A 24648-nucleotide genomic window follows, 5' to 3' on the forward strand; every position below is an offset into this window, starting at 1 on the left:
AGTTTTCCTCTTTCATGTGTACAGTTTTGTTATGAAATATATGTTGATTTGCAACCAGCACATGCAGCCTCACATAACATACCACATTACTGCTTCCCATTCCTTTTTCCCAGGGCATAAAGCAGAAGTATCCCATTCTGAGTTCTTCGGTAAGTTTGCCTTTCAGCATTACCCAGGAAACTGTGATACACCTAGGAGCAATAACAATTTGAAACGAAAGAGATAACAGTACTTGCATGACTAAGAATGACATGCACGCAAAGATTATAGGATTAGGCCCCAAGAGTTTCATAACCCTTATAGATGACCACAGCTGCAAGGAATTCACGTGTTTGACTAAATATCCTCATTTCTCCTCATGATCTTTAAATAAAGCAACCCACTGTTGCCCTTCGGCAATGTTATCACCTTAACATTATCGAGGTGCTACGTCGAGCCAGGTGTTGGCCTAACCACAGCACTTGGCCACACCGGCCTGCACATCCATCAGGGGCTGGGAGCAGAGGGGCAACCCCAGCCACCCACGAGCCCAGCCCGGGGAGGAGGCAGGGCCTAGGAGAAGCCTCTCCTTGCAGCAGGCCCCCGTCGCAGGAAGGCCGCCACACTGCCCGCCTCCGCCGCGAGAGCAACGGGGACTCACCGCCTTCCTCCACCCACGAGCCCGACGGCGCGCCTCTGCCAGGCCTCAAGATGGCCGCAGCGGGAGGGCTCGGCCTGCCCGCATCCAACATGGCTCCCTAGGGAAAACACCCACGCCGGACTCCCTCACGCCAGCCGGCTTCACACCCGAACCCAAGATGGCCGCCGCCCCAGCCTCTGTGGAGATTCCCCAGCCCGGAACCAAGATGGCCACCTGCGGCTTCACTGCCGGCGGAGCCGCCAGGATACCTGTCCGAATCCAAGATGGCAGCCCCCGCTGGCGTGAGGCTGGCTCCGGGTCACGTGACGGGGGTGTGGGCCGTGTCCCGGCGGAAGCGTGAGGGACCGAGCAGGGAACAGGGACTGCTGGCGGCGGAGGGAGCGGGCTGGCGCCGCCGCAACAGACGTGCCGGAGAAGGGGAGACACGGCTGTCATCACGGAGCCCGCCGGCGCTAACACGGCGGCGACGGCCGCTTCGCGGGCCGGGGGCGCTGGGGACCAACCCGCCTCGCTGCTCCCGCCCCCGCCGAGGATGCCGCGCAGGAAGGTGAGCGAGGCCGCGGAAGCTCTCGGCGGGAGAGCGGCAATCTCAGGCCGCGGCCTCCCACCTCCCCCATACCCCCGAACCGCCTCTCCTGGGCCTAAAAGCTGGGGGAAAATAGCGGCCTTGCACCCCCCCCAGCGCCCGCCCCCCTCGCTCCCTGAGTGGCTCCCGCGGGGGCCCGCTGGGCGCTGATTGGCTGACATGGCTCGTCACTCATCGCCCCCAACGGCTGCCGTTTCCCCTCCCCCTCCTGCGGTGTGGCCAAGCCCCCGGCTTTTCCGATTGGGCGGATAATTGGGGCGGGGGCCGCGGATTGGTTTTACTTCTCCGCCGAGATGGCCGCTGATTGGCCGCCGCAGCTGCCCATTTACGCCCCCAACGGTCACCTGCCCGCGCGTCCCTTGTTTCTCCCTCTTTCCCTTCCCCCATCCCACTCCACTCCCCGCCTCCTGTAGGCGCGAGACTCCCTCGGATAGGCTGGCGGCCGCCGTCAATCACGCGTGGTGGCCGCGCCCCCTCGCTTTGCAAGGTGCCATTGGCAGGCTCCCGTATTCGGCCCCTCCCACGCGGCTTGCGATTGGTCGGGGCCGGCGCGTCTCGGCTGGGCGCAAAACAAAGCGGCGCGGGGGCCGCGCGGCGCGCGGGGTCTCGCACGCGGCCGCGCTCCCTCGCCTCAGGCGGGCGGCGGCGGCGGCGGCGGCGGCGGCGGCGGCCCCGCCCGCGGCTGCTCTGAGGTGCCTCGGGGGAGATCATCTCCAGAGTGAAACACCGGGCGGTTACGCACTGCGATATGTCACTGCGAACTCGAAGTTACCCGCCTGGAATCAGACACCCTGTCATGTCGGTATGGCGTAAATGCAGTATGGCGTTTGAGGTTCTCCCGCGCTAATGCCTGCGTCTGCGGCGTTGCAGCGGAATGCCGGCAGTAGCTCAGACGGAACAGAAGACTCCGATTTCTCTACTGATCCCGAACACACGGACAGTTCCGAAAGCGATGGCACGTCCCGGCGATCTGCCCGCGTGACCCGCTCCTCAGCCAGGCTTAGTCAAAGCTCTCAAGGTAAATGCTTTATTTTCCTGAGTGCGTTAAGTGGCAGGATGTACTCCATCTTCCTGTTCTTCAGAACTGAAATCTGTGTTGATTTTGTACCTAAATACAATTATTTTACTTTTGATTTTGGGTATTGTGCTAAGGAAAAAAACACAATCTTTATAAGTGCATATTGTGCAAATGAGATGATATAATCTAAAGATTAAATTGGTGTTGAAAGTCAAGAATCCAGTATCTTCTGCGTAAAAGTACAGCTGTCTACCTATTAAACGAAAGAGGAATTAAAAACCTTGATTCTGCTGCCAGCTTTGGCTAATTTTTCTGAGCGTTCTAAAGTTTGATTTTCCATCTAGTTACTTGCATAGGTACCAGAGTAGTTACATGGTGCTAATACAGAGAGGGTGCTCAGGAGTGAAAATTATTTTTGTTTGCTTTGTTTGTGGTTTTCTGTGCCGCAGGCAAGGTAAATTTTCATGACTTGTTGAGGCTATTCTACAGTAAAGGGAATCAACATATTGTCAATTATTTTGTATACATCAGCTTGGCATCTGGATTGTAAGAGATGTTGGATCTTCTACTTTCTTGTTTTTAGTTTTAGATTAGCTGTTTCTTGACTGGTCATTAATAATAGGAAATCAATGCCATCTGACATCAAGAGGAGGAAATGACTGAATATTAAGTTCTTTACCTTGTTCTGTTTATGAACTTTGACAAGGAACCTTGTTTTTTGGCAAATTTCCTTGCAGATAAGAAATATAATGTATGGTCATCTGATGATTGTGTCTTAAAAAAGAAGTGTGATTTGAATCAGTGCATGGGACGCCTGTGACTTTCCTAGGGAGTAAAATACCACTTTCGTGCAAGATAATCAGTTTTATAGTCTTCTAAGCAGTATAGGATGCCCCAACCACACAGAAGGTTCCAAACAGTTCCACACCAGAAGCAGCCATGATGCTCCCAAGGATTACCTAAACACTAATAATTCTTATTTAAACTAATGGTTCTGTAGCTTTCCAGATGGGAGCTGTTTTGTAATTATTAGTCAAATAAATAATTAAGTTCAGAGGAAGTTGATCTTGTTCCGGATTCCTTGGTATTGGTTATAGTGTCAAATATTTAACCTCAGAAGAACAGAGCAGATCCTTGTGATAACATGCAATTGTGAGCTGTAGGAGGACAGAACTGTCTGTTGATACCCAGCTATCAGATATTGATATTGTAGACTTTGGAGCATACTTGAGTTGAGTTACTTACAGTGTATTTTGTGAGTGTAATTATGGTGTCTCTGTTAAATTAGATTCCAGCCCAGTTCGTAATCCACCATCATTTGGAGCAGAAGAGCCTGTCTATTCTACAAGGAGAGTAACTCGCAGCCAACAGCAGCCCGCTCCTGTGACTCCAAAGAAATACCCACTCCGGCAGACCCGCTCATCTGGGTCAGAAACTGAGCAAGTGGTTGACTTCTCTGACAGAGGTATGTGGGGTGCAGTGAGGCTTTGAGAATTTGCAAAATGCTGTTGGAAAGGGCAAATGATTTATTCTCTGAGGGCACATTAGAGTACCCTAAGGATATCCAAGAGCTATTTTACTTATCTTTTTGAAAGCCTTCTTCCATATAAATTTGTAATGTCTTGATCCTTATTCAGACACTAAAAATGCAGCAGATCACGATGAGTCTCCACCTCGCACCCCCACTGGGAACGCCCCTTCCTCCGAGTCTGATATTGATATCTCCAGTCCAAATGTATCGCATGATGAGAGCATTGCCAAGGACATGTCCATGAAGGATTCAGGGAGTGACTTGTCTCACCGCCCTAAGCGCCGCCGCTTCCACGAGAGCTACAATTTCAACATGAAGTGTCCCACTCCTGGTTGCAACTCCTTAGGTAATTTCAACTTGAAGGTTAATGTGTTCATTTTTGCTTTTCTGCTGTAATATTCAAAGTTCTACTCAGATGAGTTTATACATCCTGACAGTATGCATTTAGTTAGGATCAGCACCATTGCTGGGAAGTGGATATAGAGAAGGGAGATGGAGTACATCTGTAGGTACACTCTTTTGCAAGGTGTTTTTGGCTAGAAGTGTTTGGAGGGTGATGGGATGAAGAACAGGTTAAGAGTACTAGGACAGGTTTGGGAGGAAAATGCAGAGTTCTGCAGCTAGGGTACTAGTCTCCACCAGAAGCAGGTATTCAGAAGCAAATTAATGCAGATCTCTAATACGCCTGGCTGATTGTATGGAGTGCAACTTTTCGGTTTTTGTGAAAGGGATTTTGCTCCTTTTTTCTGAAAGATGTGCCACAAACTATGAAATGTGTTCATCCCATCATACTGATAATAAACTTAACATCCCCCTTCAGAAGCTTGTATGTGGTATCTGACCATCTAGAGTCCTCTTTAAACTTCATGATTATTGTATCTTGAAAGCTTTTTTTCTGATCTTTCCCAGGACACCTAACTGGAAAACATGAGCGACACTTCTCAATATCAGGATGCCCACTGTATCATAATCTCTCAGCAGATGAATGCAAGGTAGTTGAGTCTCCTGTTTTGGCTTCCTTATGCTTTTACGAAACAAAATGCCACAACATGTCATTTGTCAACAGGAAGTGGAGGCTACCATGTTCCAACTGATGTCTTTAGCTGTAAGATAGCAGCATGGTTGTGCTGCATCATCTGTGAATTACAGTTCAGAGAATTCACCTAGACAGAAATGAAAAAGATGAAGGCTCTGGTATAGTTTGCTGCAGTATTGACAGATGAGTTTTGACTTCCAGGTGCGAGCACAGAGCCGGGATAAACAGATTGAGGAGAGGATGCTGGCTCATCGGCAGGATGATAACAACAGGCATGCCACCAGACACCAGGTAGGCAATCTGCAGCAATCTGAAATCTATAGAACTCAGTTTATGAAACAAAAAGAATGTAAGTTCTTGTTGGGGTCTGCAGCTATCCTACTTTACCAATGTAATACTTGGACAAAAGTATTTTGTTGTGGTGTTCTAGGGGTTAATATTGCGTGGCAAGTGTCTGTGATGCTTCACTGATGTGATTTGGTTCACGAGCAATAAATCTCATAAAATGGAAGCCAGGACAGAAGTCCTCTGGAGTTGGAAGGTGAATAAAAAGTTTTAAAGTAGGTGAAGCTTACCAAAGGTTTCTACCTCTGGTGTCTTTCAGGCACCAACGGAGAGACAGCTGCGGTACAAGGAGAAAGTAGCTGAGCTCAGGAAGAAAAGGAACTCAGGACTAAGCAAGGAGCAAAAAGAAAAATATATGGTAAAAGTGGCAATTTTATTTTTTCATCCCCTCCTCTCTGGAATGAGACCATTAAGCGGGTGCTTGGCTTTCTCAGACATCCTGCTGCATTGAGGGCCAAAAAGCAATGAGAGTCAACAGTTTACTAGCAGCATAGTTGCAAAAACTAATGTTTTGTTCTTCCAGGAGCACAGACAAACCTATGGCAATACAAGGGAGCCTCTACTTGAAAACCTGACCAGCGAGTATGACCTTGAGCTTTTCCGAAGAGCACAAGCACGAGCTTCTGAGGACCTGGTGAGGCTTCTGACTCATATCTTACAGCAGATGTCTTTGTTCAGAGATCTGCATGTTTTCTGGGTTTTGTGGTACTTGTGCAGATAGAATCAGAGTTTGTCGGAAGAGCAGCTACAGCCCAGCCAAGGCAGCAAAGTTACGCTAATGAAATATCAAGTGTCAGTCATTCAGAGGCTTTTGTGCCGAAAGTGCAGGTGGACCTAAGTATTTGTAGTCGTGAATTCTGCAGCGCCCGTGAGAGGAATATTTAGTAACAGTCCCATTTTAAAGGTGTTTGTTTTCATGGAGAGAATGATCAGCTTTACTTGCTGTGAAAGGACAGTTAAGGAGTGACAGAAATGGAAGATGGAAGTGTTCTGCAGAGGGCCATCTTAACAGTAGCCTGTGACTGTGGAACAAAGTTACATCCTGATATTGCTAAGGTTTCTGCAGCTGTTTTTCAAAGCTACTTTCCATCTCTGAAGATGAACCGAAAGCTATTTTGATGCTCAACTAGGTGCATCTGGGGCAACTCTGGCACAACACTAGACTATATCTTTCCCTGCAGATGAGAGAAGAGGCATGAAATGGCAAGGTGGTTACAGTGCTTTGATGACAGAAAAAGTAGTATCCCAGTGTTAGTGTGCTTCTTAGTGCTGAGATACGAAAGATGAAAGGAAGGCTTAGTAACTTCACTCCTGATGGACAGGGCTTAGTGTGGGGTTGACTAAGGAGAGGTGTGTGGGAGTGGTCATTAGATACGGTCACACTAACAGGTGAATCTAGAAGACTTGAGAGGGATTTCCTCAAGGGAAATAATTAGGGCCCCTTGTACCCTCACATCCACATCTTTTATTTAATTAACCATTCACCTTTTCTCATTCGTAGGAAAAATTGCGGCTTCAGGGCCAGATCACAGAAGGCAGCAATATGATTAAAACAATTGCCTTCGGTCGTTACGAGTTGGATACTTGGTATCACTCTCCCTACCCAGAGGAGTACGCTCGGCTGGGACGTCTCTACATGTGCGAATTCTGTCTCAAATATATGAAGAGCCAGACAATACTGCGTAGACATATGGTAAGACTTAAGGCAGATCTGATTCTTGAGCTTTAAAAACTGATGTGAGGATGGAGAAACTTTACAATATTGTTGCCATTGTTAGGTCAGTGGTCTACTTTAAGGTCTGTTCTTTTAAACATGAAGTGAGAATATTTTGTGCAGTTTTGAAAGAAAGATTTAATTAGATTCAAGTTTGATGGCTGTTCCACTCAAAGGAATATAGGGAAACAGAAATGGGACCTGGAATTAAATTTGATATCATAGCTAAGAAGTGAGTGTTTCCTGCTATTGTGACTTTTTCAGCCCTTAAAACAGCAATGTCACCCTAACTTTGTTTTCCTCTTGTAGGCAAAATGTGTGTGGAAACATCCACCAGGTGATGAAATCTACCGCAAAGGCTCCATTTCAGTGTTTGAAGTTGATGGGAAAAAGAATAAGGTAACTAACTGTGGTCAAGAGCCAGTATTGAATGTGAATTCTGTCTTTGAAACATGCTGTGCACTGCTTTCCCTGTAGAGCAACAGGATGCAGATGGCCCTTTCTTTCTCTAATTTTGGGAAGGTTACTAGAGTCTGTTCTGTCCATTCTTGCAATTCTGGCAGTAATTTTGTCTGCAGTTTCCTTGTGGTTGTTTCTCAGCCCTGTTTCTCAGCATCAAGAGTTTCATCTCTGTCTCTCACATTATGCTAGACTAGTAGCTTTTGGAGTTTACATGTCAAGATCCCTTTCTGAAAGTTAATGGGGAGATTTGAAGTATGGCCTCAGTAGATAGCTGCCACTTATCTCCCATTCTGCTGCAAATACTCTAGTCAAGCTTGGGTTAGAGTTTGAAGCAGTGAGACTGCAGCTGCAAATTAGGTGCGCAGTAGTAGTATGCACCATGCTTATGCCCTGTTTCTAGTTGTATTTGATCTCGAAGGCTTTAGATGCAAGAACAAACAAATTCAGCAGCTAAAGTTTGCACTGTCTGAAGTTGGGAGGAGTCTTTTTCAGTCAGTACATGTGACCTTGAATTATCGGATTAATAGAAATACAGTGCAAGCAAACAGAAATCCTGTTTTCTTTCAACTTTCTCTTCCCCTCTCTGTGAGTATATGATGTTTTGGGCATTCAGAGACTGATATCACAAACTTAATTGCCCACCTTTGGGAATTCTTCTACTTGGTACATAGGCTTATCAAACTCCATCATAAATGGAATTGTTTCCTGACCCAGCTGCTCTGTCTGAAAGACTGTATGTTATTTCTCAGATGGTTCAGAACTTTTTCTGATTTCCCGTCTATGTTTGTTTTTGTCCACTTTGGGGATGTTCCGCTGTAATAAACTGGTGTACCTTGTTCTCTCTTTGTTTCTAGATCTACTGTCAAAACCTGTGTCTGCTGGCAAAACTTTTCTTGGACCATAAAACTCTGTATTATGACGTTGAACCCTTCCTATTCTATGTCATGACAGAAGCTGACAACACTGGGTGTCACCTGATAGGATATTTCTCTAAGGTTAGTTGAAAAAAATATATATACTTACTATTACCTGACTGGAATGAGATTTAGGACACACATTATCAGTACTGAATATACCTTCAAAGTTCTTACAATCTCAGAATTTGTTGTGTTTAAGGAAAGGTTAAGTTTCAAAGCTGATCTGCATGAGTGATTCATAATGTTTGCTGCAGGGTTTGTAGGTGCCTTGCTGTAGCATCTTTCCTCATTACTAGCAAAAAAATCAACTCAAATAAACTAGTGTCACTAGGAAATGTAATGTTGTCTTCAATGTAGGCAAGAGTAATGATAAATAAATTACATTGCTTAAAATAAGTATTAATCACCACGATTTTTTTTTCATAAAGTACTTGGAGGAAGAAAAATACTTAGATGGAGAAGCTGAGACATTAGTCACATGTCCACTTGACCAGATCCCCAAAGTTGGTTACTGGCTAAGCTTAGGGTAAAAGCTAGTTTTCATGTCTGTGTTCTGTGGCCTGTTTGCTCAGTCATGTTGCCTACCTAATATCTGGCCAAACTCTTTGTTTAATCACTACTGTTTGTTCATGAAATACATTTCCTGGTTGTCCTTACTTAGATACAATAAAAGTGTTTGGCCTTCTGGATGTGATGGTGTCATGTAATGCAGTCATCAATTTAGATACTGCAGCCAGTGAAATTCTTTAGGCAGGAGAAAAATCTCCTAAATAAAGTACACGAAAATATTCCTTAAATTACCTGAGTCAAAAATGAATAAATATCTAAAAAGAACCCCCTCTAAATAAAAATAGATACTGATCTGAGGATAGATGTGTCTGAAAGTCTCTTCTTTGTCTGAATGCTTCAATATTTGCTTTGTGCTTATTATATTATTACGTTGCTTTTTTTAATTTCTTGTAAATCTGTTAGATGACGGAGGTGGTAGTTAGAGAACTGCCGTAAAGCGTTACTGGCTTTTCCCTGGCTACGACTTAATTGCCTGCCATCCTATGCTTAAAATTGTGCCCCAAACGCTCAGTTTAATGGCTAATAAGGTAAGACACTAAGCCAGGCTGGTACCTGAAGGATGATCGTGTTACTTGTTAGTTGTTAGGCAGGTTTTTCTATAGCTGTTCCATTCACCTTGTATTATATCAGTTGCACAGGCTTGTTCAGTGTGTCAGGATTATGATGCAGCCATTTTTTGTACAAACTGAGACCTGTTAATCTGTCTTCTCTGTGTTCTTGTTTTTAGGAGAAGAATTCTTTTCTCAACTACAATGTTTCTTGTATCTTGACAATGCCTCAATATATGAGGCAAGGTTATGGCAAAATGCTCATTGATTTCAGTAAGTATAAAAACTACAGCAAAACCTACCGATAATGGCTGTGGAATAAAGCAAAAATATCTGTCTTACGGAGTTCCGTTTTCTTACACTGATGTTCTGAGGATCAGAGTTGCACGTCTGACTTGTTTGAAGGGACTTTATCCAAAAGTGTTTATGTAAATACCTAGAACTTGCTGAACTTTAAAACAGCAGTTTAGCAGAGACACTTGCATTTGATATTTTGGAAACATTTTCTGTCCAGTGTGTAAAATTTCACCCAGATATGTAACATATCCCTGTTGGCTGGTGAGCAGCTTTGATTATAGCTGATTTCTGCGTGTGCTAAAGAGAGTAACAGGAGAGGCTAGTTTAGGAGAGATAAATAGGTATTCTTTCCTTTACAGGTTATTTACTTTCCAAGGTAGAAGAAAAAGTTGGCTCTCCAGAACGGCCTCTGTCTGATTTAGGTCTCATCAGCTACCGTAGTTACTGGAAGGAAGTTCTCCTTCGTTATCTGCATAATTTCCAAGGAAAAGAGATCTCTATAAAAGGTATGTCTTCACGCTAAATAAGCTTGTTGTGAATTGGTTGAGGAGCATATCTGTGCACCTCACTCATTTTCCTCCAATATGAGGCAGGTCATGCTTGGCTCATTTTTAGAATGAAGAACATACTAATACAGGAGTTTGTGTACCGGCGTGGTTCAACAGAATGTTCTTAGAGCTAGGTGTTGCCCTTCTTTCCAAAACTGCCACCATTAAAGATAAGCTAGTTTGCTGAGCTTTGAAGTATGTACTGGCTTCTTTTTAAAATGCTTTTTCAAAGAAGATTTTGTAAAAGAACTTTTCTAAATTAGAATGTTAATTTGAAGAAGCTAAATGGCTGCACCAAGAGGCTTTCAGACACTTTGGAAAAAATACTATTTTGATTTCTGCTAATAGCATTTTCTACCTGTATAGTACCTGAGGAATGCAGTATTTCATAGAGATACTAAGCTAGTTCTGAAGAAGCTGCTATGTCTTCTTTCAGAGGATTACACCATATTAACTTTGATCGTAAGAGCAGTATTGCTAAATCATTATAATGTTCCATTTCAACTGATTTTTTTCCCAGTGCTTCTGCTGGGCTGACTCTCAGTTTGAGGATGAGTTGGGCTGTTTCTATGCAGCTCGGCATGGCTTGCAACCATAGCCTGTGGTTCTTCAAGCTGCTTGCAATCGATCAGTCACCAAAAGTAAAATGAATGTAGGCAAGTTGTGTAACAGTGCTACAGATAACCAGGATGATCTAAGGGTGCAAGTCAGGCAACAACAGCAATACTGTGTGTGCCACCTTAATGTCTGCAAGGCATTTTGGGGATATGATTACAAAGGGAGTTGCCTAAAATTTGTAGTAAAAAACTAACAAGTACAAGTGGTTGCAAAGGGCTTTCATGGTAGACTGGCTTGTTTCTCTCCTTAATAAACGGATACTGGTTTGCAGAAATCAGCCAGGAGACTGCAGTAAACCCTGTCGACATTGTTAGTACGTTGCAGGCACTTCAGATGCTCAAGTACTGGAAGGGAAAACACCTGGTCCTAAAAAGACAGGTAAGATTTCTGATGGTTCTCTCTGCACTTTTGTTTCCTTACATTTAGCTGTTACATTTGAGGTAACAGAACTTACCATAATCAGTATTTCCTTTGTATTGTACTGGGCTTTCTAGCCATTTGATTCTAGTGGGGGAGCATTGCAATTTTAAAGTGAAATGCACTAACTGATAAAACGTGATATGAGCGTCCAGCCTGATTCCTCAGTATTGTAGAAATACACTGCATTGACCTTCCTTATTTTGATGTGTGGAAAAACATTGCTCATTTTAAGTGGCTTGTAGGGGAGCAATGGATCAACATTCCTATCGTGCTCCTCATCATGCCTGCTCTTTACTGGGCGAATGGATGACCTGGTAGTGGACTGAATTTATTAAATCCTGAGTAAGTCCTGCTTAATACCCTCGTTAGATATAAGGCAAGTAGTGTGTAAATACCCAAATCTGTGACAGCTTCTATCTTTCATTTCCCCCTTCCTGAGACTTTAGTTTGTAGCTAAAAGTAGCCTTATCAGTGTCTTTTTGGAACTGCTTCTAGAAAGCACTGTAGGAGAGATGTTGTTATTGTCAAGCTAAGCTGACAGTAGGCTAGTCATCTTTCTATTTGTGGACTTAGATGTTTGGTGTTGTACCATGGATAATTCTCCATCATAGATCGCTTGTTTTAACCTGCCCTTTCATGCTCTTTTCCCCAGGATCTAATTGATGAATGGATAGCCAAAGAGGCAAAAAGATCCAACAGCAATAAGATAATGGATCCCAGCTGTTTGAAATGGACCCCTCCTAAGGGAACTTAACTACCTATCACTCCTGAAACCAGTGAACCCCAGCAGTAGGAAGTACCCTAGGGATCTCTGTTGTATCTGTTGCTGTTGTGATTGGCTGGTACAGTACCCTCCTGAAAGATCAGTTCCCCTTGGTACTGTTCTGGCCCAGATCTTTTGTGCACACCACAGACGCTAGTTCTGAGGAACTTTATGTTTCGGCCTCAATGAGGTTGCAAGGATTGGATCTGTATAGGACCCAAACGATGCTCCTAGCAGCGCTGGCCCAAGGAGTTCTGATATCTGGTACTGTACCTGTCCAGTCACTGGTCTTACCCTCATGTTCTTATTCCAGTGAGGTTGTGTTGTGTCTATAATCTGGTTGTTTGTTCCTTCAGGCTCCTTGCCTTATAAGTAATGGATAACTTCTGTGGCTTTTGAACAAGGTCTAATAATGCTCATTTGGGGAAAGTCTGGTTTCCCATCAAGCAGCAATTACACTGACTTCATCATTTTTGACGAGTTTTGTCTGATGGACTCTTCCATTCCGTGTATCAAATAGTTTAATAAGGTAACATGCAAGCTCTTTGAGCAGTGTTTTCCATATAATATAGCAGGTTTTCACATAGTTAATATTGTACAGTCGGAAGCTTGCGTATCTTTTACCTGAGTGGTGTGATTGTTACTGTTACCCTGGAGGAGTCAAGGCTAAGTGTATGAGAACATCGTAGTCTCAGGTATTTTGTAGAGTTGTTCTTGGTATACTCTCTTGGAGCCACTACCATAACACAACTATTGGAGAGACCTCTTTGGTTATATGTTATTGGTTTCCTGGTTTATCTGTTGGAGTTGGCAGATTTCTTTACACAGAAACAGTCTGTTCAGTATGTTTCACCTTAAATGTTTTTCTCAGAGCACTCTTCTTGAACTGTAGATCTCTTTCTGTTGGAGAGTTTTTTTTTCTCTGCAATGAAGAGAGAAATCTTAACTTCAGACGCATTTTTGCTAGCCTTGTCCAAACTGCCACAGAAACTCTGTAATGCAAATGTCATCAGTTGTTGGATTGCCTACAGTGTACATTCTGTGCATCAGTGGCAGCAACAGTTAGCTGTGTGGATGGTTTGCTTCTCTGACAGTGCATCCTTGTTTGTCTTTGTAAAACAAAACAAAAAAGGCTTTTACTTCCTGTCTCCCATCAGTACCACCAGAAGAAACTATCATATAATGGCTTTCAAATATAACCACTGTCCTTGTTCCACAGGTTTCCTAGGTGGCTCCAATGTGATAAAAAGGGGGGACAATCTTGGAGTAGATAATGGCAGCATAATATAGTGCTGATGTCATTTAAACCTTCCAATACTTTCTCATTGAATAGTGTCTAAAAGAAGCACTTGCAGTGTGCTGGTAGGTAGGAGCCATTTTCTGTTAACCACTGATCCATCCTAGTGTGGAAGAGTTCTCTGTGGTCCTTCTGATGGTTGTCTCTGCCTCTCTCTGCCTCCTTAAAAAATAGATCATCAGTACATGACATGTACTTTGTGGGCATTACTGAGTTTTGCTGTCATATGCCCTTTGCTCCTGTACTAACTACAGATACTCATGAAACTATCCAATGAAGTAGATCTCTTGTGGAGTAGGGAAGAAGACCATTCTTGTGCAGAAGTTAAACCCTGTTCCCATGATGTGGTAGAATGTGCTATTCTTGTATCTACTTCTCAATAAAGCATGTTCTCTGCTCAAATCTGTGCCTTCCTGTTATTTTTTTCAGTCAGACGTATTACTCTGGCTCTCCAGTTAAGTGATGCTGCCTGTCTGTGTTGCAAGGGACTAATTTTGAACCTCTCTATTGTGTCTGGTGTAGTAAGGATTGTGACTGTAGCAGCCTTCAGGTTGGATGTTTTGGAAATACTCTGTATTGTGTGTTCACTCTAGAGCTGATCATGCACAGGAGGCCACCACAAGGAATATATGATGTTACCAGATACTGGAAATTTAAGCCTGACATACAAAACTGGGATAGCATCTGCCAACCCAAAGTTCTTATAAGAAGAAAAGAATTAATCTAGAAATGATGATTCTAGATCTTTAGCCTTTCCTTCTTGTGCTTCTAGGACCACACCTCCTTGCTTTTTGTAGTGTGGGAGGATTTGGGGCAGTTTGGGGACAATTTATGATCTAAATGGTTAATTAAGCATGTCTGCTCCATTACTTTCCAGAGATCCTGTTTTTCTATATAATTAAATGGGAGGGAAGAGAAGGAGGATGTTCCTTGGACTTTGGGCCCTAAGCTGCAGAGAGGACAGGGTGTAGTGTTAAGAGCAAGAATGCTGTTAAGAGCAAGGCTGACAGATTTAAGACACTCGCCTTGTGAAGGAAGAGTGTGAAATAACTGAAGAAAGCAATGTCTTAGTAGCTTTGTACTGATTAAGATACATGAACATTAGTTAATCAAAATCAAAGCCAGTTCCCTGAGCAATGATGTTTGTTTACTCAAGTCCCATCACAGCTATTCCAACTGCTGTCATGTTTTCCCTTATGAGCAGATGGTTCTTAGTTTGATTTGGGAGCATTGCTTTTATTCATCTGACTGCATCTTTGCACAAAACCAGTTGCCGTTATTTTATTTATTTTACTTTTATTGCAAGTACAGATGGATGCACTGTGATTTAGTTCATAGGAACTGGACAGTCAAGAGGATAAAGGTTTTATTCCTCACTGTGCTGTGCCGTGTGGCCGTGAGCAAGTTACTTCCCAACTCCAGGCTTTGTTTTGCTCCAGTCTTTATTGAGCCTATTTGCATTGCGAGGTCCTCTGAGACAATGACTGTCTCACTGTATCTGTATGATTCTTTACATGATCAGGTCCCACACTTGACTGAGACGTCTAGGTGCTTTGGTAATGCAAACACTAATTAAGCAGTGAGTCAAACAGATAGCCAAAAGCATCTCTGGGTAACCAGAGGATGAGACATGCAACTGCTCACAGTTTCACTCAGTTTATTCATAGCAACTGCAAACTTGCTGTACGGGCAGTTTGAAGTCCACCTAAAAATCAAGATGCTTACCAAGCTCTCAAGCTCTCAAAGTCATTTCATAGATTTATACATTCTTGACCCTCTCTTTTCTTAGTTATAAAAGACATTCGTCTTTAGCCTTGACCAAACACAGGAATATAATGTGTATATAATTTTAAGCACACTGGCAACCCCACAGAATGCTTTGCTATTCAGCAACCTATGATAGACCCAATAAACCCTAGCACAGACTGAAATTCAATGCAAAACTAAATTTGTTGAGAATCAGACTGCCTCACATCAGTGTCCCACAAACCAGAACTGGCTGTGGAATGGAAGTGATACAAATGAAATAAGATTTTTTGAATGCCAGTGAAGGTGAACAGTAGGAACATATAAAACCTCATAAGGAATGGGCTGTTACTGAAAGCCTCACCTTTTATGCCCCAAATCAGAAAAGTACCCTGCTGAAGAACTAGACAAAAAGCAAGGTCTTCCAATGCTCAGTCCTGATGCTTTAAATATCAGACCCACCCTTTTTTGTGGACCAACACCCAAATTTCTTTCCTTCTGATGTCACCTAATGCATTTGCCAGTATCTGTTTGAGAGGAACATATATTTTTCCAAAAAGTTTGTATTTTTCAGCAGAGCCGAAATTTAAAAGTCTCTGTTAAGTATGTTCCACTGCTGTCAGTATGTCAGAAATACTCTTGGAAGGCTTTAGAGATGCAGTAGTAGCAGTGTATATACTAATAAGACAGTATTGTTTCCTGATGAATTTGCTTCTCAGGGAACTTTCCATGGCTTATGCCCCTTTACTTAAGCTCCAGCTAGCCTGTAGCCATTTTTCTGACTGTCCCAGCAGTCTCTACCATTTTCTCTTCTTTGTTTTGCTATTTCCATCCCTTAGCTTTTCAGATGTCTCAGTTAAAACAATTTCACTTTCTATTTTAGTCTCCATGCTAAGGTGCAGGTGTAATAGCTCAGACTATGGACAGGTATAACACAGGCACGTGCTTGCCAGCGGACTTCACCCACGGTTCTTTGCATTGGATCATGCACTGCTGTTCCAGGTTTAAAGCTTCACTACACACTATTACTAGTGTGTAGTAATTTTTAACTATTTATTATTTCAAGTTGGACAAGAACAAACAGCATAGATATAGCCTCTGCTCTTTAGCTGGACTCCATTATTGCTTCAGCTTTAGGAAGCTGAACTAAAGAGAAGTCAATTGATCTAGTTAATGCACAATCTGTATATTTCTGTGTCCCCCAAAACACCTTCAAGTTTCTCCGTGTGGCTAAAGATCTTAGCAACAGTAATTCTTAGCTATTAACGCACACTGATGTAGGAACTAAGACATAGACAACAGGCATTGGGATCCCTCTGTGACTATTCCCTCACTGCCGACTGCTTTGTCCCAACCCTACGTTTAATTGTGCTGCCCCTAGTTGTACAGTGTTTGTAGGGACCACTCTGAACCAGATCATTGGCTTGATCCAGACATCTCTCTTGTCTCTACTGATTGTATCGTTTGGCAGACCACAAGGTCCCTCCTTCCCCCAGTTTTTTCAGACTCCTGTAATGCCGGTACGGTAAGTGTTCACTCTAAGACAAACTGGTGAAGTTTGCAGTGCTTGTGTTTCTTTGCCAAGATCTCCCGTGTGCGTCTCCAGGAACTGGTATGTGGCTGCTGTTCCTTTTCCCCAGCTGAGCGCTGCCAGTTCTGCTGGCTTTTCCTTTTTGATGTAATTGTTTGGGGCAGGATGTGGTAATGTTGTGGGCACGATGAGGATCTGCAGGGAAGGCATAGATGGTTGATATTCCTATAAAGAACACTAGAGGAAAAGAGACAACAGGGAAGCAGGAAGGAAAGGAAGCTAAATATGTAATATTACTTCAGCTGTTTCTATTGTGATTGCTGTGCAGCTCTGAGCTTAGTTTAAACCTGTGTAAAACAGTCCATCTGCCAGTAACTCCTCCCTTCTGTTGTTCCAAAACTATGGAAAGAACTAGAACACCTACCTCTCTCACCAGCTCACAGACAAGGGGAAAAGCAACTCTATTTTTGGGAGCATGCCCTGTAATTAGGTCTGCTTTCCCCCCGCTCCTTTGGGCTCCTGCCCACACACCACAAGAAAACACTCAGCCCCAAGTCTGGCATGACAGCAGAGGTGTAGCAAAAGGGGAGAAAACAAAAGGAAAAGAAAGCACCCCCAGGAAGGGTATAGATCTCAAAGACTCTTGCAAGCTTTCTATGGTGGAAAATTTTGAATTAAGAACTTATAAGCTGGAAAAGGCCAAGACTTGACTCCCTTCTCCATTATCAGTTAATTCATGTGCTGAACAGTGGTAAAATAATGCTGAATTTGTGCTTACTTTGCACAGATAGGCACAAGATCCACAAATTACAATAATCTTGCATCATATGTGACTAGTAGGAAGTAAAAAAGGGTAGGCTTCTGGAGCTAGATTGCCTATTGTCTGTATAAATTAATGGGTAAAAGATTAAAGACATGGGGTTATATAAAAGAGATAACTGAGCTGTATATCCTTAAAAGCAATATGCTTCTAGCATGGTTAAATTCGGTGGGGGTGGTTAAATGGCAGCTGTTTGAACAGAGTGAAGTGATGATACTTTCATTTTCTTTGTATTCAATTCCCTTGGTGCCTGGGTAGGTGATAGTGCATCAGGCTTTTCCATAGGTAATGTTTTTCGGTGGTGATTAATGAAGAGTCTGAATTGGGGCTTATAACTGAGATAAATCTGCAGTATAGTAACAGATATGCTAACAAGTATAGGAAGAGATTGTGTGGGAGGGCAAGGGATCAGTATGCCTGTCAGCTACTATCACCAACTCTTAACAGTCAATTTGTCTGAACTAGAAAGTTCCAAGAGGTTTTACGTATCGGTCCAAGCCTTCTCTGAAAGGATGTTGCCCATAAATCAGCTCTTGGTTTTCACAGCTAGCACAAAAGGGAGCTCAGTGGATTTCAGCACTGGTAGGAATTATTTAATTGAAGTAGCAGAAACTCGCCACTGTCCATTTTGTGGATGAGAGATCATGAGACCAATTCTGTTCATTAAAAACAAACAAACAAAAAAAAAAAAAACAAAACAAACAAAAAAAAACCGCTAGGGAGCTCTTCGCTGCTTTTCCTGAGACAAACATGGCCAGGACTGCAGCTCAGCGAACAAGAGGTGGCGAAGACAACTCTAGATCCTGCTTTTATCTGAACTGGGTACGGGAGGAACAAAACAGTGGCTGCAGAATTCTTCTAACTTAGGATAGTTTTTTGCAGGCAAATTGCAGCCATGATCTGCTTCGTGTAACCGCTCATCTCTGCAGCAAAAGAAAGGTCTGATTCCTTGTGTATCAATAGCACTGATGTTGATTTTGTCTGGAGAACTCTCTATTTTATCACTGCTGGATCTATGATCCCTTCTCAGTGAATTAATCTCAGCTGCGTGTCCCTCCTGCTTCTACTGCCCTCTTAACGTCAAGTTAGAGATTAATGCTGCACTGGGAAGCCTTTGGTGCTGAGAGTAATGGGCTGTGTCAGGCTATGGTTTAGAAACTCGCTAGTCTGATGTGAGATGCTCGGGGATGCCTGATGCATTTCAGTGTGATGGAGAACCCTCGCTGGGAGCTCCTGGTCCCACTTTCCCATAGCACGGTTTCTAAAGTAGGACACCAGTTACATCCATTAATTCTGATCCAGATTTAAATACTAGAAACACTCTAACCCACTTCCATTTCACTCTGTTTTCTGTTCCTAGTTTGGCCGTTGATTGATTGTGTAACTCAACTACTGAGTCTTCTGTAGGGGAATCAATGTGCTATGGCTCTTTGCGGAGGGGTCTATCTGAGCCGAGGTATTTGAGATGTAAATGAAGGCAGTCACAGCCTCTGTATGAGCAGTGGTCGACTGCACAGCCATGCAACTGCAGCTGTGTAGTTTGGCAAAGTACGTGTCGCACTAGCCAGGGCTAAGTGAGAAGCAGAGCTACGGTCTACTCTTCCCAAGCTTCTCCCTGTTAATTCACACCTGGTGCATCATCACGTGGCTGTGCATCCTCTCACTTGGTTGAAGTGAGGTCAGTTTCTTGGGCAGAGAAGTGAAAACAAGAAGCTGCAGTCCTCCTTCAGTCTGGAGATGCAGTCTGACCCCCTGCAGCAGCCAAAGAGAAACAGGATGTCAGTAAAGCATGTTTGTTGGCAACTTCAGTGTGTTCCTGATGAGCCAGTAGGCTGGATCAAGATGCTTGTTTGCTTTCTGTCCCATTGGGGAGTTTTCCAAGCAGATCTGTTACATGTCTTCCAGTGAGATAAATCACCCACTGTTTAAGCCACTCTTGTTTATTACTTAATGCTGGCACTGGAAACAGGCGATCAGAAGTCTGTAGGAAACCTTTCTTTGACAGATTAGTTCTTGTATGAGAAAAACACAGAAATCAGATGGGGAACAGCAACAAAATTAAGTGAAAAAGCTTAATCTCAGCCCTGACTGTTCTTATTCTGACTAATTTTATAGTAGGACTGGTGAGAGCCTAGCAAGCTAGGATCACTCTTTGGGAGGTGCTGTTTTAGGGAATAGCTTTTTCATTTTATACTTGCTTCCAGAAACACTCAGAGATACGGCTTGTGGCCACGTGAGTGATAAATTTGTATCTGGCTCACTGCTTTCCTATAGTTAGGTTTCAAGTTATCCTTTTGCAGACAGATCTTGTCTGGAGAAGGAAAAGGGCCTTATTTAGGACGTTTTATCTGATATATCATCCACTTTTCAAGGACAAAGCCTTGGGTACAGAAGGACACTTTCTTCGTTGTGCTGGACCACATCTATTCATTTACACTAGTACCAGGCAGAGGTAACAGTCTACCCACTCATTTAGAAAGAGCTTTATATTCACATTGCACAGTTGCATAAAGACTCCGTACACTGCAACCACTGGAAATCAGAACAGATTTGTCTATTAGAAAACAAGATTAAGGTGAAGCTAGGTTTACTTTGTGTATGCTTGTTAACCTTCTCTTCTTTAGTCAGATTCTGCCTTCATCTAATATTGGGAAGATGTTATGCACAAGTCCTACTTTTTTGTTCCTTTCTTAATTTTTTGTATTTTGTTAATTTGGCTAATTCAACGGGTGAAACCACATATGGGCAATGAAATCTAAGACTCCAAGAAAGTTTGTAGGGTCAGAGATAGAGAAGTTTTGCTGTGTTGTGAAAATTTGGCAATTTAAGCTCATCTGTTTAAGCTCATCAAGACACTTAAGCCTTCTGAAGTTTTCTGTTAAAAAGCAGAGAAACTTCCTCTGTTTGACAATGGGAAATCCATTCCCTGGATGGGTTTGTTCCAGATCAGATTTAAGTACCCTAAAACCTGTTTTCCACACTTTAGATGAGAGATGTGTTTATTAGAGTGTTGTATTGCCTGTCTTTGATTGTACCTAAGAAGTTCCTCTCTGATCACGTGTTGCCTTGTTTTCTATCATCGCAAACAGTTGATTAAGAGTTTTAGAAGTTAGTAGTTTTTTTTCTCAGTTAAATTTGATAATTTATCAGACTTAGCTAGTATAAGAAGCATCGCACACATGACTGAATCCAAGCAACTGCAAAATTCCCTGGAAATCCCCAGTGAAATGTCAGCTAAGTCCAGACAGTTTTATAGCAAAATCTGGTTTGCTCTGAGATGGCAGCAGAGGGTGCTGCCTTCCCGGGGCAGGGGAAGATCGCTGTGCAAAGGCGCTGCAGAGCCTCTGAGGAAGCCCATCCACAGTTCTCCTGGGACCTGAGAGATCATCCTTCCTTTTTAGTTCTCTTTTATGTATCTTCTTCTCTGTCTGTATTTTCTGGGAAAAAATAACTGTTCATGTTCAGAGATTGGTTTTAAGGCATGGCATGGCAAGAGTACTCATCTCTGCGCTAGCCAGTGCACAGTTTATATCTAACACCACTTTTGAAGGACACCAGTACAGGCTCATGGTTTAAGAAACGCACATAAACATTTATTGTTAGAGCATTGGTCTGGGATTTGGGAGACCTGGATTTTCTTGCTAGTTTTGGCACAGCCCAGCTGGCTGAATGTGACACATTGCTTCATCATCATGTGCTTTAGTTGCTGTTTTCTTGACAAGAAATACCGCTCTTCTCGTCCTTTGCTATGAAGCCGAATACACTATGAAGTGTATCTTTTTGGATGCCTGATGCACCCATAACTCCCAGGGATGGCACATCTACTTTGATCCCATTGGGTGAGGGCGCAGGGGTTGTATCATCCCAGTCACTTCAACTGGAAGGCCGTCTGCCAGACTGGAACGCTGGGCCAGTGCCCCTGCTGCAAGGACGTGACCAAACCTCCCTTCTCCTGCTAGCACCAGTGCCAGCTACTTTGCTAGCACCATCAAACCCTTCTGCCTGGCTGGGTGCTCTTTCTTTGCATGCAACACTTTTTCTTGCTCTCAACTGAATGAAAGCTCAGAGCAGCAATGCCTTGAGCCAGACCCATCCCCACTGCTGTCTCGTGTCCCAGATCAACACAGAGAGCAGCCAAGGCAGGACATGGCCCGTAGATGGCACTGGCCTTCCACCATCAGTACATCTGCCCATGGCCCTGCCTGGACATGACTAACCAAGTTTAACTCTTGGACTGCCAGCAACACCTACAGGCCAGCAGTTCTTATGTCACCATGTGACAGTAGAAGCCCATGGCTAAAGGTGTTATGCAGGCTGAATATTTTATTTATTTATTTATTTTGAATGTTGTGCTATGCACCTAATGAGGGAGCACTTTAGTAATCTGCTGCCTGCAATACATGCAGCCAGCAACAGGAGGCTCTCTGCCTCCTACACCAAAAGGGACTCTGAGGTTGCTCAGTTCAAGTCAGGCTGCTCTGTTTTTTCAGTTTTCACTAAAATAGTTTGGCCTGCCCCATAGCTCTGCAAGCATATGAATATAATGCTCAGACTTTTCCACTTAGAGAGAAATACTCCTAGGCTGAATGTAAGAACTGTTACAGCTCAAGAAGTCATAGTTTCTTTCTGTATTCTAATTAAGATATAGACTTCGTTGTACCACTACATAAATAAGCAGTGAAATATGCTGTGGGATGTGAAGGTGTCTGTGCATTGGTGTTGGGAGATGGGGGAGAGTTGTCAGATTTTCCAAAAGTTTTATCCCCTTTGTGAAGGAGTAGATGGCTTTTTCATCATGGCCAACTTCAAACTGGTGTGCTATGTGTTTTTGAAAATCTGCTTCTGACTGTGGGCAGTAAGCTTTGTGGAAAATTTTAGCTTTCCGGATGGAAGATGACCACGGATAGAGTTCAGAGGAGAGTAATAAACTGGTCAGGAGCTTGAGAGACTGGTTTGTGACAAAAGGCTGAATCAGATGGTGGTGAGGAGCTGATATGCATTCTTGGAAGATGCCCAAAGAGGGAGAAAGATTTTTTAGGGGAAATAGAGAGGTAAATAATTGGAACTAAAGGGATGAAAAAGAAAGGAAATGCATGATGACTGACAGAAAAAATGTCAGCATGCTGAGCCTTCATTATATTCCTATAGCCCTGGGAGAAATCCCATCACTAGGGTCATAACACTAAGAAAAAAACTAAGGACCTTGTGCTGCCCTAGAAACATGAGTTAGGACTCCAAAGCCCTTCTCTTCAACTGCCTTTCCTTTGATTATTTCTGTCACTGGGAGGCAGAGTGGAGACTGCTTCAGAGTAACAGTCCCTTAATCTTGCTGGTGAGAGTGGGAACTGCACAAACTCAGGATTTGGTCTTATTGTTTGCATTAACCACAACCTGCTGGAGTTAGAGGACTCTGCTTGAAATGGTTGAGACCCCTTGGGTTGAGGCAGTGGGGCTGCAGCAGGTGCAGTCTAAGAGCGGTAGCTCCTAAATGATGGTCTGCAGGTCAGCGGTGAGCCCAGCATTTTGGATTCACGTTTCGGTTCTTACATTAATGAGAAAGGTGCAAGGTGAAGGATGAGGAATTCAGAGACATGACAGGGTGAACCGTGACTTCAACAAGCTCCAAGGAAGAACAGACCACTGGTTGGACCATTAGCCTGAAATTTCAGTGACTTCCATTTGATTGCTTGTCCTTCCACAAATTACCTGTACCACCTTGGCCATGTCATTCGATTTTAGTCTCTACACCTGTAAAAAGGTGGTACCTGGTCTCACACAGAGACACAGTGAGGACTGTGTAAGAAAGATCTATTCCATTGGTAGCCATAAAATCAGACTTTTTTCTAGTTCTATAGTTTTTCTTTTTTACCTTTCCTGTCCTGAGAAATACTTCCTTTCATGATCCCCTCCACATCCCAGCAGGAAGCCAATATGGGATAACCTGGTTGAAAACTCCTGCCTGTGTTCTTTGGGGGAAAGGGCTGCATAAAAGGAGAGGAGATCTTAGTTCAGGATGGAAATAAAATTTTCTTCTGAAAGTGATCATTAGGGCAGGTAGCTTTCTTCTGGATCAAGGGTCTGTATTAGTGCTGCCTGATACTAGTGAAATTATATCCGTGTAAAACAAATTTGCCAAATGCTACAAGGTTTCACCCACTTTGCACCATTAGAGCTAGGGCTGTAATTCATATCCCTGTTGTTTTTGACTGGTCCCATTTTGGCCATGTGCAGATTTATCTTAGTCCAGAAGGTGACACTGGAGATATTATTTCTGCCTAGTTTTGCAATCCTGCATTCAGGTGATATGATGTGGTCATGGCTGCACAAGTGCCCAGTTCTCCAACCAGTGATTGTGCCTGCCCCTGCTTCTGGGCCTGGCAGGTTCTCCACCTCCCATGGCTAAGTAAGGGTGCTGCAGCATCCGGTTTGTGTTGCATTAAGCTCTGAGCTCTTCCCTTACTCCACCACCTCCTCCCACACATGGAGAGATGCTGCCAGAATGCCAGAGGCACAGCAGCAGGGAGCCAGGCTTGCTCTCCTGAGCGGGGAGACAGACAGACGGAGACAGTGCTGGGAGCAGTCAATGGAACGAGGGAGAGCCAAAGCTGCCAGACAGATGCAGACAATGCACAGTCAACAGGCAGAGCTTCTGTCCTGCCCAGACGGACCAACGGAGACTATCAGGCAGGAGAGAAAGATAACCAAGTCTCAGGCAAAGGGAAAGGATGTGGCATGGGGGAAGTACTACCTGTCCTATCTTGTTTCTACTGTGAAACCACCTATGGCTTGCAGTGGGAGCAGGAATGTGTCTTGAATGCCCAATATCACAGAATTCAGCTGGAGGCTGTGTATTGTCTGCTGGATTGAACACAGGCCTTGGCGACATGTGACATGGGGATGTGGGTGCTCTTCCTAGCTCAGCCTACAGCCGGCTGTGCGACCCCAGGCAAGTCACTTCTCCCTGTGCTTCTGGTCCTCTCCGTCTGTTGGGAAGAGGCTATCTCTACAACATATTTGTACAATAGCTAGCACAAAGAAGCCTTGAATTCCCTGGAGTGTTTACATGCTGGTCTTACACGTGATAATCACAGTTGGGCCTATATCAAGGTGGAGAACACCAATGAACAAGAAATCATCAGTTAGGAGTGTTACTGAGCAGAGATGACCAGGGCAGGCCCCATCTTTTCTTGGCCTGCAGCCCTGCAGCTCCCACAAGCAAAGTGATGTTTGGCTTGGTCAGT

General features: G+C 43.7%; 2 protein-coding genes across 5 annotated transcripts in view; one reads left to right on the forward strand and one right to left on the reverse strand.

Annotated features, from left to right (window-relative positions):
- Positions 1–811, reverse strand: part of FAM117A (family with sequence similarity 117 member A) — a 32742-nt gene extending 31931 nt beyond the window's left edge. For 3 of the 4 annotated variants that reach the window (XM_062595863.1, XM_062595862.1, XM_062595860.1), the window contains exons 1-2: positions 641–811; positions 83–191 (exon numbers count right to left, since the gene is read on the reverse strand). The gene's annotated coding sequence lies outside the window, so the exon portion shown is untranslated. The remainder of the gene's footprint in view (positions 1–82; positions 192–640) is intronic. The other variant, XM_062595861.1, reaches the window with a different exon arrangement.
- A 128-nt stretch (positions 812–939) lies between these two features.
- Positions 940–13712, forward strand: KAT7 (lysine acetyltransferase 7). Its single transcript, XM_062595853.1, has 15 exons — positions 940–1187; positions 2097–2244; positions 3533–3709; positions 3882–4121; positions 4685–4767; positions 5013–5102; positions 5416–5514; positions 5680–5790; positions 6658–6849; positions 7180–7269; positions 8187–8327; positions 9547–9640; positions 10024–10170; positions 11102–11208; positions 11903–13712. The coding sequence occupies exons 1-15, from the start codon at positions 1173–1175 to the stop codon at positions 12002–12004; spliced, it is 1836 nt and encodes a 611-aa protein (XP_062451837.1). The 5' UTR covers positions 940–1172; the 3' UTR covers positions 12005–13712.
- The last annotated feature ends 10936 nt before the right edge of the window (positions 13713–24648 follow it).

The sequence above is a fragment of the Rhea pennata genome, chromosome 26 (assembly GCF_028389875.1).
Source record: "Rhea pennata isolate bPtePen1 chromosome 26, bPtePen1.pri, whole genome shotgun sequence".
Taxonomy (NCBI): domain Eukaryota; kingdom Metazoa; phylum Chordata; class Aves; order Rheiformes; family Rheidae; genus Rhea; species Rhea pennata.

What these genes read in the sequence shown, in the direction of transcription:
- KAT7 (XM_062595853.1), top strand. An exon ending in TCCTGGTTGCAACTCCTTAG is followed by an intron (nt 4,122 to 4,684) that starts GTAATTTCAACT and finishes GATCTTTCCCAG; the next exon opens with GACACCTAACTGGAAAACAT. An exon ending in TCTCAGCAGATGAATGCAAG is followed by an intron (nt 4,768 to 5,012) that starts GTAGTTGAGTCT and finishes TTTGACTTCCAG; the next exon opens with GTGCGAGCACAGAGCCGGGA.